This window comes from Pithys albifrons, chromosome 7, assembly GCF_047495875.1.
Source record: "Pithys albifrons albifrons isolate INPA30051 chromosome 7, PitAlb_v1, whole genome shotgun sequence".
NCBI classification, from domain to species: Eukaryota; Metazoa; Chordata; class Aves; order Passeriformes; family Thamnophilidae; genus Pithys; species Pithys albifrons.
The window spans coordinates 20,453,792-20,474,742 of NC_092464.1; the positions used below are offsets into that span (position 1 = coordinate 20,453,792).

Sequence of the window (20,951 nt, forward strand, 5' to 3'; positions counted from 1 at the left end):
GTACTGTCAGTTCTAATATTTCTGTTGTGATTTACTTATTTGCAATTTTTCTGCTATTCTGAAATTGCATGTAAGTAGTAGATTTATTACTGATGCTGACATCCCCAGAGTAAATAAAAACTATTACACTTCATTTATACATTAAGTCTATTAGACAAAATAAGTAGGTATACTAAAAGAGTATGTCCCCTAGTATGGGTATGTTCAAGATAGGTTATTTTAGCATAAAATATATCTAATGTGAATGACAATAATAAATGACATAATTGCTTTTTACAGATCTCATTCTTTTTTTTTCCCTCAGAATGCCCACAAATATTCTTTACAATATTACCCCAGTCTTTTGTTTCCTGTTTAGATCAAAATGGGGGTAATGTTACCGTATTGGTACCAAAACAAAAAAATGGCTAGAAATAGGACAAAGCAAGGTATCTATTATTTGGAAATGCCAGGCAAGAAACTTTATCATTCCAAAATGACAAAACTCCTCCTGGTGTAACTTTGACTGGCAAACACATAGGAGATTATATGTAATTTTGAATTTGTTTTCAAAGCATGAAAGTTTAACTTCTAATACTCAATTACTCACTAATTAGCTAAAATTCAGACAAAGAGGCAGTTTGTTTACTAACACAATTATCACTAAGATAAACCCAAGTGCCCTCAAAACTATACTAATTTCCTTCCCTTGAGAAAGTTGCACCCATGCAACAGGCAGGAATAAGTTTATAGAGAGATTAAAAACATCCAAAGCACATGGTGGCAGGACGCAGTTCTGTAGGGACATTTGAAGTTAGAAAACCTCTGAATTGTTAGAACGTTGATTAAGACTGTATTGTATAAAAACTCCACACCCAAATTAATTCTTTCATTTATTTATAAGCTTGAGGAGTCTGATGTTTGGCATATAGCATGAACTTATTAGTAACACAGAAAATTTAACAGAGATGTAGATATAGACTTAAAACCATAAAAAGATTAATTTATGAGTTAGTGCCTCAATATGGAATATAGTCTCTCTGCACCTGTGGTTAAACATTAACCACTTAAATTAATTTGCCAGCTGTAATTCTGCAAACTTCATAAGCTATTATTAAACAATCTCCAGGGAATTCATCCACCATGAAGCTCATTTCACATCTCATTTATTATTTGAATGAGAATAAATAGTTCCCAATTTCTCGTTTTCAGAACTCCAGAGATCCAGACTCAATGAAATCTATAAAAGTAGCAAAAGGTATTCTACATAAAAAAGAGGGGAAAAGAACTCCATGAAAAGCAAACTGTATTAGAATGACAATCTGTATATATAAAAGGATCCCTTAAGACTTTGAGCAAAATAGGCTTTTGAAGGGTGAAGTAACATTTTGATAAGTGTTAATAAAGAAATCACAAGGGGTAATATTGTTCCGTACTAATGTTCAGTTTTTACAGCAGTGCTAATTTCTGTCACTAGCCAATTCCCACTGAGGGTTAGCAAAATAATTAATTTCCATACAACCATAGCTTAAGATGAAATGGAATTAATTTCAAAAACTGGGATGTATTCAAATTTCTAAAGATTTCTAAATGTCTAGGAAGTAGTGAGATTAGTTCTAATGTATTTCAAACTAGTAATTTTGCCAGACAATATCTCAGGACTGTCACAGAAAATGTCAACAGGGTTACTTAATGATTTTATTAGTAGTTTGAGAATGCTAATTTTGGTTAGGTTTGCTATGATTATTTCTGGCAAGAAGTCATGTGATTTGGTTTGAAGAGGAAAGGACAACCAGACAAAAGGATAATAGTTCAATCACTAACAAAACAGTTTGTCATCAAAAACTTTTGTTGTAACTTACTGAAAGCAAATGTGGGATTGAAATTCATATACTTTTCACTGCATATATCTGAAGTAAACTACTGCTATGTTTTAATGCTAGGGATAAATAAAGAAAAATTTCCAATAAATTTCATCAAGAAATGTAACAAATTCCTTGTGAAATGATGGAACCTTTGTAATTACAGACACAGGACAAGCCATAGAACCAAGCTTCAAAGCTCCTTTTTATCAAGATATCTTCCCCCCATGACTATGTCACAATAAGTCTTCACTGCACAATGATTTTTTCAAGAACACATGAACACAGTCCTATACCTATAATAATGCAAGAAGTACATAAAAAAGGAAACTATTTACCAAGTAAACATGATTTTTTCAAAAAACATTTTCAATTAAAAAATATCTGAGACATTTAGATTTAATTTTGACTTTTTGAGTAGTTATTAGTTCACATAAAATAAGACTTACTGACTTCTTTGATAAGCGTACTTTGATAAGTCCAAACACGGTATTTTATTCCTCCCCAGTTTTGTTTCTCTGCTTCCTTAGCTGCAAAGGAGTAGGCACTGCAGGCTCCGAGGCTATTTCCTAAATCTCTCATCTAGATGTCAAGTAGTTGCATCCTGACTACATGGCACTGATCGTTTCCTCTGGACCTTCTGTAATATGGTTTCTCTTTGGCAAAAACCCCTGGGTGGTTGGGCAGCTTTGTCATAGCAGGGTGCAACTTTCCCCTTTGTGAGGCAAATGACTAAACACTATTATGTGTTGCAGGGAGCCTTGTATCCGAAAAGCAAGCACAAGTGGAGTCACTCCATAAGCTTTTAGAAAGATTATCAGCATTGGGTCACCACAACATTTTAACAATACACATAGAAAAGCTTGAGATGGCACTGCCTTTCTTTGAAGCCCATCAGCCCCATTCTTTTGTGACCATCAAAAATGCTTTAGAAATTAATATCTGAAGACTTCAAAAGTTGAAATAAAGTCCATTCACAAAGTTATCCAAATGAATTGTTACCAATGACTTGAGGTTATACACATCAAATATGAAAAATCTTGTGTCAAATATTTGATGTTTTACAGTGCTTGGTTTCATAAGATACTGAAAAACACTACTCATAGTTCAGTAAAGCATTTCATCACCCTTCACTATAAGCTTGTGAACCCTCATGCTGATTTATGATGTTTTTCAAAGCATTTCTCTAAAGTGTAGGGATGAATTACAGTTCTATCCTGTTTTAGACTCCAGTGATGTTAGTGGGACTGCTGACAAGCATAATATTAATAACTGTTTACATATTCTGGAAGTCTTTGCTGTATTAAGGCCACAAAATTTCACTCAAGAGAAAAACTCCTGTTTTCACTTGGTAATACTAGCACTGGACAAGTTATTGCAGAAGTATTGTACTGTCATTGCCTAAAAATTTCTGAGATACTAGGTTTGTAAACAAACATGATTAGCCTGCCCACTTGGGAAACATTTATATGGCAATTATAATTATAGAGCTATAATTAATGTGATGCTTACTTTTGAATTAATCTAGAAAGATATACAGACATCTTCCTTTTCTCCCAACCACTGTTTCACCCAGACTTTATAAGGAAGGAAGAAAGGAATTAAATGAGTAAATAAATAAATAACACGATTCTGGATGGTTACTGTATCAAATTCCTGGACCATATGGTCCTGAAATACCAGTCACACATTGCCCAAGATAACTTGTTATGACCTGAGTACTGCTGTCCCTCCCTTTTGTACACTAGAGCATGTCAAGACATCAAGGGCTGCATAAAGACAAGACACACCTCTATCCTGAGACAGAGAAGCCTGAACAGGATTGAATGGACAGAGTGGTATCTGACATATTCAGTGCTTACTGCTAAGGCAATTCCATGCTGAGCTAAGGAGTGTCCTAAAAGGAGACATGCACTGCTTTCTGTTCAATGCTTATGGAAACATCTGTGTCAGCAACACACTGAATTATCTGTTTAGCAGCAAATGCTAGTGAGCAATGGGATCACTATTACATCTTTTGCCTAAAGATGTGGACATTTCTTGATCCAAAGGATTTTTCCTGATGAAGCTACATGGAATTGCTGCTCTTACAACCACATATTTGGCCTTAGCCTTCCAAAGTAAGAAAACAATAGCACAGGGATATCACCAGAACACGTGACTCTGCATGAAATCCTGTCTTCCTTAAAGGTAATGAGTTTTTCTATATGCTTCAGTGGAGTAGAATTTCTACAGTCGAGTAGAATTTCTACATTTTTTCTTAATTCTACTATAAGCATACCAAATAAACAGATAGATTATCCAAAATACTTTAAAAATGTAGAATTTCTACAGTCGAGTAGAATTTCTACATTTTTTCTTAATTCTACTATAAGCATACCAAATAAACAGATAGATTATCCAAAATACTTTAAAAATACTTTGCTGAATATAAAGCACAGAATTATGGAAGGAAATTTAATTAAATCTTCAATGATCACATCTTTTTTGTGATCTTCCCGTTACCTTTTCAAAATGGCTTCTAGGTCCATTAAGAGAATGAGAAAAAAGTTACTAACATTTTCCTTCTTCTTGCAGTTAGCCAAGTCTCATTTTCCTGTTCAGCAATAGCTGATAAATAATATAGTAATATCAACAGGAAATTTGAAACACTACTCTTAATTTTCAAGAAAAAAACCCTCCTATCTTACATGATTTCCCTCAAATCCAAATGGCTCAACACAGTTTCTCAGTGGGTTGTGAGTTCTGAAAGTTATTGAAAACCTTTCGTTACTTCAGGTTTACTAAATCAAAAATGTGGGCAGTACTTGACAGTTCAGTGGTGTATAGAAAGGTTATTTTTATGTTGCACAATTTCCTTTGAGCAGCTTTCATATAAATAGGAAAAAAGGCAAAAACCCACCACCCTTTGTCATGTCCTCTCTCAAGAAAAAAAGATACAAGGAAATGACAGATGTGAAATTAAGACTACTATTTTCACAGGAAAAGGCAATATTAAACATAGATTACAAAGTTTTATTCTTCATCCCCTTTGTGCACATACTGGGACTTGATGACATCATGACAAGTCTTCCATGATGTATCAATAAAACAATAGCACAAAGAATATATTATTTCTATTATTAGAGGGGATTATAATTTCATAATATTAAGTACTGTGATAGCACTAAACAAAAGGGCTTTCCCAAAGGACTTAACTAAATCCATGGAATTTTCTGTCAAGGTTTTTAATATATGTTGTCCTTATTTCTCATGTGATTTCCTTATTTCTACAGTTTTCTATGCTCTGAAATTCACTTGTCAAAAATGGTAATACTGATGTTTAGGAATTATTTTTTAAAAAACTTGTACTACTTTTTGCCTTTCAAATATACTGCATTGCACCACACACACTTTCGAGATACAAATTCTCAGTATTTCACTTCATACTGTAGGTATTGAATAGTCTTCACTATCAACACAATGTTCACCACCGAGCAAAAAGTCTTATGGTTGTTTTTCACTCCTTCCCCCAAGTGCCCTAATTTCCTGATGGTCCACTCTAAATATATATTATTTCCTACCCAGATTGTGGACAGGTTAAGAAGACTGAGAATAAATTGTTCAAAATAGAGCCTATACAACAAATCAGAGACCAACAAGAATTGTTAGAAAAAGAGCCACTAAGATGCAGGAAATATGGCTGGATATTGGTGTATTTGAAGTAGTATTGGAGGACTAAGAGTCAACAGAAGCAAATGGTAACATTTAAAGGACACAAAAAGAAAAAAAAAGATTCCTAAATACTAATCTCAGCAGATTATTAGGGGAAGAACAAAGGAGACAAGTAGGAGAAGGAAGATAAGGAATGACAAATTGAAAATTGCAACTGAAGCTGTGGCTTGAGTGAAAAATACATGATAACCAAATCTTTGTGCAGAAATTGCTACCAGGGAAGGGATCAAAAGCAATAAGGGGAAAATGATCACAAGTGGGTATTAGATGTGTAATAAAAACATCTTAGAGAAGTTCTTGATAAATTCAGAGTTGCTTCAATATAAGATTTTAATGCAAAATTCATATCTGACCAACTAAACATTAACAAACTTCTACTGGTATGTCAACATACACTGCAAATGAGGCCCTGAAGAAGGAAGCAAGCAGACAATCAAATCAAGGCACAAGGCTAACAGCACTTGACAATAGTAAACCTGGTTCAATAAGGGTGAAAGTGATTGCAGAAAACCCGAAATCACTGTTAGAATAACAAAGAGTGAGCCTCCCAAAGCACTGAAAGCTGTCTGCAGCACACTGCCCACAGCATGAGGACACATGTACCAGCAGCGGGGTCAGCAGTGTGTGTGTCTCTATTGTTTCCACAGCAAGAAGAAACCCAGCACATGGTGTTACCACCCAGTCTGTGTACCCAGCAGTATGCCACAGGTGGGAGCTTGTAGCCTCGTTGTTGTGCTACTAGCCCTTAACAGAATTTTCTTTCCATAATTTACCAAGTTACTTATTGATTCCATTCACACTTCCCAAAACATCCCTCAGCAATGAATTGTACAGCAGACCATCCTAAAATACTATTTTCTTTTGATTTGATTGTGTTACTTAATGATTTCACAGAGTATCTGTCATTCTCTGCAGTGGTCTTTCGCTATGAAGCCTCTCTGTGACACTGTGGATTAGATGTGTCTCTGCCACCATACCTCAACCATCTCTCTCTCTAAAAGGAACGCTGCTTACCCAAGTATTCACAAAACGGTGAAATATTTCTATATCTTCCAACCTCCCCTCCCCCCCATTTTAATGGTACAAAGATAAAGGCAAATGCACAATTTCTTGGATTTGTTTTCTTACAATAAACATAAGAAAGAACACCAACCCTTCAGAAACAGTTTCCTTCTAACAATATACTAGTAAAGATAATTCCTAGCTATGTGTGCTGATATGCAACTGTAACAGGCTGAAATATGGTCTCTTCACATTGCTTTCCACATAGCAAATACTTCTCCTTGGGAAAATAAAGACTTATGCACACTCTTATAGAGAAGCTGCATGCAAGAAGTTTGGTTAAGTTTGGTCACCCCATTTTCTGGAGCACATCAGTGTAAGTCCAGAACTTCAGTCTGATGTTTATCAATTATTGATTACAGAAGACTGAAAAAATTACACACTTAAGTTAATCTACAAAGGTATTGATGTTCCAAGCCACACTGCAAATTTCTTGTGAGAGGCTGAAATGCAACGCAAGATCTAGAACCTGTAATTTCCATAGTTCTGGTGCTTTTTATGTAGGAAATGAAATTTTAAATTTTCTTACTTCAAGGATGTTATTGCTAATGAGGAAGACTAGCAAGTCATTATTTTGTCTTAAATTGGTACAAAGGGTATTTAGTCTACTATAGCAAGTCCTCCTGTACTATTCATGTATGAAATATAATTATTCCAATTAGAAATGTATAAAAGAAAAACATTACATTCTGAAACCTCAAAAATTGCCACAGCGGACTCTTTTTGTTTTAAATAGGACTCAAAATCACTTTAAAAAATAGTTCATAAAGTAAAATTATACCAAAAATTCCATTTACCACTAGAATTCTGAGTTTTTCATTACAGAAATGCCTGGTGGGGTGGGGATGTTGATCAATCCACTCTCTCTTCAGAAAAGTAATTTCAAGAGACAGAATTGCAGAAATAACTGAAGAGTGAGCTTTGTGATGCTGTTTCACTTATTACATAGCAGATCATCAGAATCTCCAAGGAACAATCTCTAGCTCATCTCACTGAGGAATAAAAAGAAAGGGAGTAGAGTGTGAAAAAGTAGAACTGTCTATGTGATTGTAGCCATCTGGCTGGCAGGAACTTTAATATAAGTTTTAGATCTTTCTGTCTCTTTTATAAATGAATGACAAGAGCTTGGATGTAAATTATGTATATCCACCACATAGGTGTGAGACTCCAAACTGATATGTCAAAGGCATACTAAAAACCATAATACAAGAATTCCTAGGATATTTTGATAAAATATATAAAAACTAGCATAACATACTAAATAGTAATTGGAGAAAGGAGGTTTGTTTGTATTTGTCTTCATAGAACATAGTGCTATTCTACATTCATAGCAAATGTCTCATTCTACAATCATTATTCCATTACTTTTCTAGCTAATACATAATTGATAAAAAGAATAAAATTGTTACAGTGGATTTTGTTGTTTTCTTAATCAGTCGTGATATAGGAGAATACCAAATGCATTTTATATCTACTTAATTGCAGCAAATGTCTCATTCTACAATCATTATTCCATGACTTTTCAAGCTAATACATAATTGATATAAAGAATAAAATTGTTACAGTGGATTTTGTTGTTTTCTTAATCAGTCATGATATAGGAAAATACCAAATGCATTTTATATCTATTTAATTGCAATTTTATTTTACTTTCAAACTTTTATAAGATAATATTTTTGAATGAACATTCATTATTTATTTTCTCCTGGTTTTGGTCCTTATTTTCCACATTTAAATGGAGAAACTTTTATGTTGGAAGGGACAAGTGAGGTTTTATATATTATATTCAGAATGCTAATTTTTTTAGTAGTGATGCCAAATATAGCATTAATGGTTAATGATGTATGTAAACACTGTATTTGCATTTTAAATTTCATAAGAGTCAACAGATAAAAAAAAAGACTAATCTTTATAAAGTCATCAAAGAATGCTTGACTCCCTCATGTATTACTTATATTTTGAAATACCTAAGACCTAAAATCATCTTTATTTATGGTGATATAGATTGCAGATGAGCAAAATGTGAATAATTGCATTGGGCTAACGGTAATTATTAGCTCATTTTATAATATGTTTTGCAATAAAGCAGAGTTGCCCTGAGTCTCTTAAGATGGACATGAAAGTTTTGGGATTTATACCATGACTAAAAGGATTGAGATACAGAATTTTTCCATTGTTCACATATTGACATTTCCTTTTTTTTTTTTTGGATCCAAAGAAACTTGAGTGAATAGAGCAATCTAAGACAGAAACACTTACCTAAGATGTTAAAATAAAATCTTTGCACTTTATTCTGAGTAGAAACTATTACAAGTGTTAGGATTATTCCAAGATAAAAGCAAACACTATTCATCATCAATATAAGTAGGTTACCACAAACAGAACCTTATTTTACTACCTTTACAAGTGCTCTTTTAAGGAAATACATGTAAGGAAACTTCTCAGGGAGAAGAAAATAAAGACAGATCAAGTAAAGAGACCAGGGCATTTAACAGTGGGTTTTTTCCATGTTTAAATAGGTACCCAATATAATAAAAAGAATAGTTTATAAGGATTTTTTTTCACATGAACTTTCCTAATTAAAAAAAACACCAGCATCGTTTCTCAAAGATTAAATCTGTTGCAGAGGAAGGGAAATTCTAGATTGATAAAGTTGCAACATTTTTACAAGCATATGTAATTTGGACTTCTTTTTTTTTTTACTTGTCATTATTAGTCTTGGACAGAGATGCTTAATTCTGGCTCAAAAAAAAAGCATTCCTTTCATTTAAATAAATTAGTTCTCAACTTACCTTTTCCTCGTCCAGCTACTCCTGTTCCTCTCACTGATGTCACATTTAACACTGTGATGTAAAACATCTGACAGAATAGCAACAAATGTCAGCCACGGCTTAATGGCAGCTAGAATAAAGGTTTCCTGACAAAATTAAGATTCTGAGGTTTATTGGGAGCTACTGTGAGCTCAGGGAGTCTGCATGTGCTGTTCCGTTTGGGTTTCTGCCAGAGCATTTAATTAAAGGGCATGTAGTTTCATATCTAGAGAGTTCAAAACTTTCAAAAGGGAATTTGGCTTTCAAAAGGTTCTCAAGTGCCTTTCTTGGCTGTTTTGAATTTTGGGCTAACAATCCCTTCTTTTCCTAGCAGTTAATATGTAGGCACAATTGTTTACAAGCTCCCAAAGTTGGCTTCCCATGCTTGGCAAAATAAACAGAAAAGGTGAATTTGAGGAATTTACTATTCATAGCGATTCTTGGAATGTGGTAAAGTTACCTACTTACAGAGGGATGAAAGAGGAAGAGGAGGTATCATAGATCTATGATTATATCATACATTTAGAAGAGAAAAAGGAAAATGAAGGTCTGTTATACAGACTTGGACCATCCTTGTTCCCCAAATCTGACATTTTCTATTTACTACAAATCTCTAAAAATCCCAAAACAGCTGACAAGATGCTCTGGCTAGAGATGGAGAAGATTATGAAGCAAAGACATGTAATTTGACCAGAAAATTATTAAAATGTTATATCTTATTTTTAAACTTCCATGGAAAAAGAATCTATTCTCAAGTGAATCTAAATATTTCCTTTGAAATATTGAGGTGACCTACAAGACTTTAAGCACATGGTGTGAAAGCAGCGAACCCCTAACTCTTTAGATTGTGGGGAATATAACATAATAAATATAAAAGGTACAGCTTTAATGCTGTTGCATAGCCAGTAGACAGCCCAAAACTAACTGAGAGACTGTACAGTCCATATCTCAGTAGAAATACATCAGAGAAAAAGTCATAGCAGTGTGAAGAACATTCTCCCACATGTCTGTAGGTCTGGAAGTATCCAAACATAATACATTTAAAAGAAAGATTGGAAAGAGAAAAAAAACAAGATTGGAAAGACATCAGCACTTGTCAGCTTAGTGCAAATAGAACAAAATTTTCTCTTTTCAGCAACTGCGAGTTTTGAAGGGTCATAGGTTGCAATCCAGCAAGCTCCATTATAAGATACAATATACAATAATGAACATCAAATCTTTATCTCTTTCTTCTGAACAAGCTATACCTTACATCTCATGCCTCTCAAAAATGACTATGAAAACTAAAACTACATCAAAAGAATATAAGATCCTTGAAATTCCCTGCATAGAACTGGGCAAGTACAGCAGAAACCCCTATGACACTAACACATGAAAAATATTTTTAGTTACTGAATAGACCTTCCTAATCCTCAGGAGATCAAATATAGTGCACACTGGTTTACAGCTCTTTAGAGAAATTACTAGACATAGGATATGATGAAGGCAGGAGGAAGGGAAGGCAGGCAGGAAGGCGTCTCTTTGCAACCACAGTGAGGCTAATGCCTTTTTCTTCCATATGGGATAGACCTTTCGTCTACCTAAAATAATTTTTAGGAAATAAATGTGAACACTCGAAAGAAAATATTGCATTATATCAGATTTAAAAGGAAAATGGAAGATGTTTCTATAATGTGGGGGTCAGACGGAAAGGGGCTGTTAAGTTAATTTTATGACCATGTGACAATCAAGTGAACTAATCCTCTAGTAGCCCTGCAGAATGCCCCTACCAGAATAAACTGATCGCACATAGCAAAAGGTAAATAATACATAAAATATTTAAAAAGTGAGAAAATATGTCACAATTTTAGCTATAACTTATTCTAATCATATCTGTCTTCAAATGATAGTTGATTGTTAGCTTAGCCTGGCAGCCAAATATTTTGAAGTGGTATCTTTTCTGGCATTATAGAATTAAAGATTAATTTGTAATTCTGGAGAAATAAGGCAGAGCAGAGGATATTCCTTTTAACAGTCTTCACATTAATGAATCAAAATTTTTGTCAAGTTGTTTTTGCAGTAGATTTGGATAAGCTTTTTTTTCCACCAAATCCTTGAAAAACAGAAATAACATCTACTTTAAATAACACGTGTTCCTGTTCAAAACTTTAGAATGAAGTACTTTAGGGGGAAATACTCTTATTGTTTTACAATGCAACAAATAACCACTTCACAGCCTAGAAAGATCATACCTGAAATGGCTTAGTACTGCTGATGTAGAGCATCTGTCTGATCCACCTGTTTCCTTGGTTTCCAAACTTGTACCACAGCAGCCATCCCAGAGCATTACTCGCAGTTCTTTGGAAGACTGACAGTTTGTAAACTTGTTTCCCAAACATATGATAATGAAAGCGGAAAACACAGGTTCCATTGACAGAAGGGTTGAAGAGAGGACTAAGCAAAACTGCTTTATCTTGGAACTGGCGTGGCTCAGAGGATTCCATGTAAATGTAGTGTCCCCTCGCTGTGCCTGTTGTGTGATCCTTTAATGGGCCTGTATTGACTGTGGGGGTTGGACCCTGTATTCTGACCCAGTCGAAGTCATCCTTTACACTCTGCTCCCAATTGCACAGCCCATTTTCAAAGTTACACTGTAGGTCAGGATCTGATATGTAAACAGAACACTGTCAAAAAAAAAAACAAACACCAACAACAAAATACACAGTATCAAAAGAGGATAATGCTTTAATATCTTTTTTATCCTTGCAAAAATAAAAGATTTCTTTCTAATTTACAGAGAAAGACCATGTCTTGAAAACAGTCCTCTCTAAAGGATAAATATACACTTGTCTGTACATAAAAGAATTACCTTCTCTTTCAAAATATATAGGTCAAACTGTACATAATTTACTGAATAAAAAACTGAAAAACATTTTATTACCAAGTTATTAATTGCATTTATTATTACAATTAAAGCATGAAGAGTTCTTTAACTGAAACTGAACTGAGTAAAGGAGTTAAAGCTGGGATTAATTGAAAAAAATAAACCACAGGATACTGTCTTGTAGGTATGTGTAATAAGTGATCTGATAAATTTTTGCATGGCAGATGTAGTCCTAAAAATGGGGGTTTGTGGTTTAGATCTTTATTATCCTGACTAATAGTAGCACAATAGCTTTTACAAGGTTAAATTCAAGAGAGGTCTTTATAACATAACTGCACATTTTTTATTTGACACAAAGGCAAAATATATTGATTAGCCCAATTACATCTAATGTAAAACAATAAAATGTGTCAGAGGTGGTGAGTTTGCATTCCAGCTTTGCATCTGCTCTTCATAAACAGAAACTGAAATGATAGCCAATTCTTCTTTTTTTAATTAAGCTGTTACATTTAATGATGTTTAAAACTGCAACTCATATCTTACTGTAGATCTCAAAGTGGTTTATAAAGAAGATAGACATTCCACAAGGGGAAAAAAGAAGATAGGCTGGAAAGCCTTCACTTTCTTTTAAATTCAGAGCAATTTTAAGTTGATATTCAGCAAATATCACTGCAGACTGATATGCCCTCAAGCATGTAAGGTGTCCCCTGTTTCTTAGACTGATTGTGATTTGCATAATTCAGTTACCTCAAGATGTGATAAAGTAACTGCTAGTTAATTTTATTTTATATTAATGTTCTTGAGTTCTTAAAATTGATGAATGCATGTTTCAGGGAGAAAACTATCAACAGCACCCTTCAGCACTGCAAGGTCAATGTCAAAAATGTGAATGACTCATGGCTTTCCTCAGTACTTACAAGTTCTTTCCTTGAAAGGGGCAGTTATGTCCAGCATGACTACTATCTTTAGTACAGATATTTTAACATTTTTTGATAGGTAGAGTATAGGTCATAAGAAGAGATAGGACATACACTCCTCTCAGCTCATCAGTACATCTTACACTGCACTTCCATAGATATAATCAAAAACAGCACATTGGCCAAAGTAAGCTGGCAGACTGCAAATCCTCTCTTTTAAAATAAACTTGTAACATGTGTTTGTGTTTTGCACGAGTTAAAGAAATATAACTGGTTTGAATAAAGGAAATTGCATTCCATTTACCCTCAGTTGTAACTCATACACATTTAGGGTTAAAATTATCATTCTGTTTCATCAGTAACTACATTCAATGGAATCATCACTGGCTAAGACATTGATAGGCTGTAACAGGTCTGTGCCTTTTCACTCCAGTGATGAATTGGCAAGTAAATTTTTGAGTGATGTAAAATAAGGAAGAATGGAAAGTACTTACTGCAGTTGTCTTCATCTGATCCATCCCCACAGTCATCCACAAGATCACAGATCAATAAATTGTCAATACATGCTTTTGTCTCTCTGCACCAGAAGTGATTTGGACCTTCACAACTTAATGCTGGAGGTGGAAGAGCACAATTCTCAAATCTAATATCATCAATAGCTGAGACGCCGTCATAAACACCCAGACTGATTTTATCAAGTGAAAATTGGAAAGGATGTGGAAGGCGTCCAAGCTGAATGACTGCCTTCAGCCATTGACTTCCCTCATTGTAATATATCCTCCAGAGGACAGTAGGTTGTTTCAGCCCATCCACAAGCAAATGCAGCTCTGCTGCCCCAACTGACTGCCCATAATTGTAATACCTAAAATGATAGAAAAAGAATGTTAAATGGGCAAATGACGAAAATGGACCACATCAGGAACAATGACCAGTATCTTTTCTGTTACATGTGCATGGCATATAGGAAGTCCATAGTGCCTGTTTCCAGTTTACCTGTAATGCAATCCCTTTTCTGAATGAAGGTAGGATAGGATGCTATATCAGTCTAGGCCTCATTTCAAGAACTGACGATTTTGAGAGAAGAATCATACTTCTTTAAATTAAACCCCATAACTGAAGAGACATGTTTGGTTTCATATTAAACAACAAGCACTGCTCACTCAAAAGCATGATTTTTTTTTCTAAATTTAATTCAGCACGTAATTGTAAAGTTTCAAGAATGAAAAACAGAAAATGAATGCAAAATTACACCTTGTATCTATGTTAGTTACTGTACACGTGTTGCCTTTTACAGCATTTTTGGAAGATCTCAAAGCATTTAAAAATAATCAGTACTTAGGCTGGCAATTGTACAACAAAACTGAAAGCAGAAGCAGAAATATAAGCAACCTGCAATTTCCAGACCTATCCTCCAAATTCAAATACTAAGACTTGAACAAAAAGACATCTTCTCTTTCTATGGCAGGTGTGTTTGACTTTACTGAGACAAACTGCACTTAACATCAAGGTCAGGACAAACATTTATTTAAACAGTAGCACCGATTTGACCTTAGTAAACAAATTATTGCAGTTAAGTGTTTCTGTTCATCTTTGAAAGAGATTGCAGAAAGTCTGAGACAAGAAAATAACTATTTGAATTTGGTTATTGATTTAATTTTTTGCAGGGTGGGAGGCTGATGGTTTTGTTTGCATTTTTTCATCATGTTAATAAAAAAAAAAGAATTGGAAGCAAAGCAACAATTCTCACTCTGGGGCTTTTGCTTAAAGATGATGAAATCTAATTTTGGATACTGTAGGTTACTCAAGGAACTACTAGATTTTTCAATCCTTTCCAGTTCTTGAACAAAACTTATCCAACCCTCAGACTATTACCCACTGTTGGTTGTCCAGGTTGGAAGTGATGACATTAATAAAAGGAGTACCAGAGTAATTAAAAAAGATTTCAAGGCACTGACCCGATCTCTTCAGGGGACAGGAGCACAGGTAGTAATTGCCTCAGTTCCTGTGCTAGCTGGGATGAATGAGGAGAGGTTTAGGAAAGCCCAGCTTACCAACAGGTGGCTTAGGGGATGGTGCTATCGTCAAAATTTTGGGTTTTTTGATCATGGCGCAAACTCCGTGTTGCCCAGTCTCATCAAAGCAGATGGGCTTCATTTATCTAGGGAGGGCAAAAGAACTGTAGCCCATAAGTTGGCAGGGTTAGTTAGGAGGGCTTTAAACTAGGTTTGAAGGGGGAAGGGACGGCAACTGGGCTCTCCAGAGACAGGCCTAAGAGCATAGAGCCTGAGTTGAGAATGAAATCAATGGCCCAGCTGAAGTGCATGTACACCAATGCACGCAGTATGGGAAACAAACAAGAGGAGCTGGAAGCCATAGTGCAGCAGGAAAACTATGACATAGTTGCTGTCACAGAAACGTGGTGGGATGAATCACATGACTGGAGTGCTGCTATGGGGGGCTACAAGCTCTTCAGAAAAGACAGGCAGGGAAGGAGAGGTGGAGGGGTGGCTTTATATGTTAGAGAGTCTCTTGACTCTGTTGAAGTTGAGGTCAGCAGTGACAAGGTTGAGTGCCTGTGGGCCAGAATCAGGGGCAAGGCCAACAAGGCTGACACCCTTGTGGGTGTCTGTTACAGACCACCCAACCAGGATGATGAAGGGGATGAATTATTCTACAAGCAGCTGGCAGATGTCTCAAAATCTCCAGCCCTTGTTCTTGTGGGTGACTTTAACCTGCCAGATATCTGCTGGGAGCTTCATACTGCAGAGAAGAGGCAGTCAAGGAGGTTCCTGGAGTGTATAGAGGACAATTTCCTTCATCAACTGGTAAATGAGCCTACCAGGGGGAAGGCCCTGCTAGACCTACTATTTACAAACAGAGAGGGGCTGGTAGATGATGTAGTGGTTGGAGGCCGCCTGGGGCATAGTGACCATGAAATAATAGAATTTTCAGTCCTCAGGGATGTAAGGAGAGTCACCATTAAAACCTCTACCTTGGACTTTCGGAGAGCAGATTTTGGCCTATTCAAAGAACTGATTCAGAGCATACCCTGGGAAACAACCCTTAAAGGTAAGGGGGTCCAGGAGGGATGGACATGTTTTAAGAGGGAGATTTTGAATGCACAGCAACAGGCTATACCAGTGTGCCGAAAGGCCAGCCGGAGGGGAAGACAGCCAGCTTGGTTAAATAGGGAGATTCTGCAAGAAATCAGGGATAAAAAGAAAGTTTACAGACTATGGAAAAAAGGGCTGGCTACTTATGAAGAATTTACAGATAGAGCTAGGTCATGCAGGAAAAAAATTAGGGAAAGAAAAGTGGAATTTGAAGTAAATTTGGCTATTTCAGTTAGGGATAACAAAAAGTCCTTTTATAAATACATTAATAACAAAAAGAGGGGCAAGGAAAACCTCCATTCTCTGTTGGACTTGGAGGGAAATATAGTTAAGGAAGATGAGGAGAAGGCTGAGGTACTTAACACCTACTTTGCCTCAGTTTTCACCAGTAAGACAGGTGGCCCTCAAGACAACTGGCCTCTGGAGCTGGTGGACAGGGAGAGGGAGCTGAATACCCCTCCTGTATTCCAGGAGGAAATAGTGACCGACTTACTGAGCCAGCTGGATCCTAACAAGTCTATGGGACCAGATGGGATCCATCCCAGGGTGATGAAGGAGCTGGCAGAAGAGCTTGCCAAACCGCTCTCCATCATCTTCCAACAGTCCTGGCTCTCTGGGGAGGTCCCAGATGATTGGAGGTTGGCGAATGTCACCCCAATCCACAAAAAGGGCTGCAAGCAGGACCCTGGCAACTACAGGCCTGTCAGCCTGACCTCTGTGCCTGGCAGGGTTATGGAGCAGTTCATCCTGAGTGCAATCACACAGCACCTTCAGGGTGGACAAGGGATTAGACCCAGCCAGCATGGGTTTAGGAGGGGCAGGTCCTGTCTGACCAACCTGATCTCTTTCTACGATCAGGTGACCCACCTGGTGGATGAGGGGAAGGCTGTGGATGTGGTCTATCTGGACTTCAGCAAGGCCTTTGATACTGTCTCCCATAATATACTCCTGAAAAAGCTGGTAGCCCATGGCTTAGACAAGTGTAGCCTCTCCTGGATTAAGAGCTGGCTGGAGGGTCGGGCCCAGAGAGTGCTGGTGAACGGAGCTGCATCCAGCTGGCGGCCAGTCACCAGTGGTGTTCCCCAGGGGTCTGTATTGGGTCCAGTTCTGTTTAACATCTTTATTGATGATTTAGATGAGGGGATTGAGTCCATCATCAGCAAATTTGCTGATGACACTAAGTTGGGAGGGAGTGTCGACCTGCTGGAAGGCAGGAGGGCTCTGCAGAGGGATCTGGATAGACTTGAGAGATGGGCTGATTCCAATGGGATGAAGTTCAACAAGGCCAAGTGCCGGGTCCTGCACTTTGGCCACAACAACCCCCTGCAGCGCTACAGGCTGGGCACAGAGTGGCTGGAGAGCAGCCAGGCAGAAAAGGACCTTGGAGTACTAATTGACAGGAAGCTCAACATGAGTCAACAGTGTGCCCAGGTGGCCAAGAAGGCCAATGGGATCCTGTCCTGTATCAAAAATAGCGTGGCCAGCAGGACCAGGGAAGTGATCCTTCCTCTGTACTCTGCATTGGTGAGGCCACACCTTGAGTACTGTGTTCAGTTCTGGGCCCCTCAGTTCAGAAAGGATATTGAGGTGCTGGAGCGGGTCCAGAGAAGAGCAACAAGGCTGGTGAAGGGACTGGAGCACAAGTCCTATGGGGAGAGGCTGAGGGAGCTGGGGTTGTTTAGCCTGGAGAAGAGGAGGCTCAGAGGTGACCTCATCACTCTCTATAACTACCTGAAGGGAAGTTATAGCCAGGTGGGGGCTGGTCTCTTCTCCCAGGCACTCAGCAATAGAACAAGGGGGCATGGGCTTAAGCTCTGCCAGGGGAAATTTAAGTTGGATATCAGAAAAAAATTTTTTACAGAGAGAGTAATCAGGCATTGGAATGGGCTGCCCGGAGAGGTGGTGGATTCACCATCCCTAGAGATCTTTAAATGCAGATTGGACGTGGCGCTGGGTGCCATGATCTAGTAAATGAGCTAGAGTTGGACCAAGGGTTGGACTCGATGATCTTGGAGGTCTTTTCCAACCCAATCGATTCTATGATTCTATGATTCTATGAAAATTGAACATTTGCAAATTTATTTAACTAAAGAATTGTTACCAAAAGGCTGTGGTATTTACCCATGTATATGCAGGCACAAGCCTTTACTATAATTTTGTTCAGAGCCTGACAACAAAATCATCCCTTGTTTCAGTTCTGTTCTCCGAGTTCTGGAGCTTAGGCCAGCTTTTTTTTCATGAAGACAATATGCTTACAGAATAAAACTAAATAAATACTTTAGAGGAAAGTGTGTATATTGCAAACTATAACCTCAGTTTCAGTCCAAGAGAAGCAATATGAGATGATCGAGGAATTTTTTATCTAAATTATTTCATACCAAAAGGACAGTGTGCAATTCGATCCACTTTGCCTGAACTTTGCGCTTTGCAGCCGAGCTATTTGTGAAATGCTGCTGCTTTTCTTCAGAATGAACATAAATTGACCTATTAAAATAAAACCAAAAGCAACTTATCAGAATGAAGATATAATGAGTTTCTAAAGGCTTTTAAAACATTCATGGCTTCCACTTAAATTCTGGTTAAAGAACAGGTTTATCTACACCATTTCTCTGTTTCTAGGCCTGGCTGTTCTTACCTTCAGGTGTGTTGTAGGTATGATCCTGTGGAGGAGCTTGCTTCTGAAATGCAGGTGGAAGAGCACTACTGGAACTTCTGACCCAGTCAAATCCATCTGCATTTACAGTTTCAAGCCAGCCACAGCTGTCTCTTTCAAAGTCACATACAGCACCTGAAATGAAGAAAGAGACATTTTATACCACATTACTAAACAAGCTTTGCAGTATGAAAAGCCCCATCCAACCTGGCTTTGAACATTTCCAGAGATGGAGCATCCACAACTTCTCTTGGTAACCTGTTCCAGTGCCTCAGCACCCTCACAGTAAAGAATTTCCTCTATACATCAGGTTTTCCACTTCTGCATTTTATAAGAAATGCTCATTGAATCACAAAATTATATTTCCAAGTCCTGCAATTATAGCAGGCTTTTAATGGAAAACTTTAAGAAAATTATTTAAAGATTTTTAAGCAATATTTTCTTAACCATATACATAAAATAAATAAAACAAGTAGGCATGACTATCAGAATTCTATTATTATATTATAGCTCTTATTACAACTTACAATGGTCTTTTTATGGTATAGAATACGCACATTTCAGAATCACATGAAGTCTTGGGGGGAATAGAATTATATCAGTATTTATTTATGGAAGATATAGGAGGAATTTTTATTTGTTGGATTTGGGTTTGTTTTGATTTGCCTCTTTAGAAACTGTGTCACATCAAGTTATATATGCTTTTCATAAAGAATGAAAAATTAATAATTAAATACATTAGTATTATTGCTGACTATGGCTTCTGAAAACACAAGGTTTTGTGGATTATTTATTAAGCAAAGCATGTAGAAATTCAAAGTTAGCTTGAAAGAATCATTCCACAAATAAGAGATCAAAGAAAATATCATTTTGCTATATATATGGTGTATATGAGTCAGAAATGTCAATGATAAGATGTAGATCAAATGTAACTAAAAATGGGAGGAAGACATTTTTTGACAGAATGTTTTGATAGAATTAAATGAAGACAAAATATACCTACAAATATTCAAGGACCGAGGCATGAGAGAAATGACTGAAAATCCCCTGACAGAACATAATTATAAAAGAATATGGAGAGCTACTTTTGATTTGTTTTCTGCTGGATAGAAGAAACCATTCCATATTCCCAGCAGAACAGCAACAAAGAATATGACAGATCTTGGACACAGATGGTTACACCAAATGAGGAAAATAAACAGGCAAAACTGTTAAGTCTGAGTCCAGATTTCTTGCATCTGTAACTTGTAACATGGACAAAACACAAAAGAAAGGATGCACCAGACCATTTAGTTTAAGCATGGATGAATACATTGAGATAAAATAACCCTGAAACCTTCGATTGAATCTCAGACCAACTACTTAACAGCTAGGGAAAATAAAAGAATAGGGTAAGCTGGTAGAGCCTGGGTGAAATGCACTTGGATCTTGATGCTTGATAACACTTCAATTACCTAATTGTCTTGTCCATAAATTCTTTTACTGGTACTTCCATTTCAGATGGGTTGTTCAGAAAGAAAGGTTGTTGCTTGAATACTTCTATAGTTTCTTTCACAGTGAACTCACAAACTAATCTGCCTTCTAACTCAAATTAAGGTACATAAAACTCTATAAAAATATGTAGATTATGTCCAGTTTACGAGCTACTCAATTTAAGACTAGCCTTAACATGCTTGTGCTGCCCTAGTTTGTACACCATAGAAGAATAACTATTAAATGCAGCTCTCATTTAGACATAAAAAAATATGTGTATACGTATGCGTATATGTGTCCATGTATGCTGGTTCAGGCTGGGAGAGTTAATTTTCTTCACAGTAACTGGTATAGGGCTTTATATTGGATTTGTACTGGAAACAGTGTTGATTACTGAGGGATGCTTTAATTATTGCTGAGCAGTGCTTACAAAGAATAGAGGCCTTTCCTGCTCCTCACCCTGCCCCCCCCCATTGTGGAGGTTGGGGATGCACAAAAATTTGAG

The 20,951-nt window shown here is 36.7% G+C and overlaps 1 protein-coding gene across 1 annotated transcript in view; it reads right to left on the minus strand.

The window, feature by feature from the left end:
- The window catches only part of MALRD1 (MAM and LDL receptor class A domain containing 1), a 246,509-nt gene that overhangs the window by 175,623 nt on the left and 49,935 nt on the right, over nt 1–20,951 (minus strand). The window contains exons 16-19 of the mRNA XM_071561243.1: nt 18,956–19,108; nt 18,699–18,804; nt 13,702–14,069; nt 11,659–12,071 (exon numbers count right to left, since the gene is read on the minus strand). Of these exons, the coding sequence (XP_071417344.1) occupies nt 11,659–12,071; nt 13,702–14,069; nt 18,699–18,804; nt 18,956–19,108 (1,040 nt within the window). The remainder of the gene's footprint in view (nt 1–11,658; nt 12,072–13,701; nt 14,070–18,698; nt 18,805–18,955; nt 19,109–20,951) is intronic.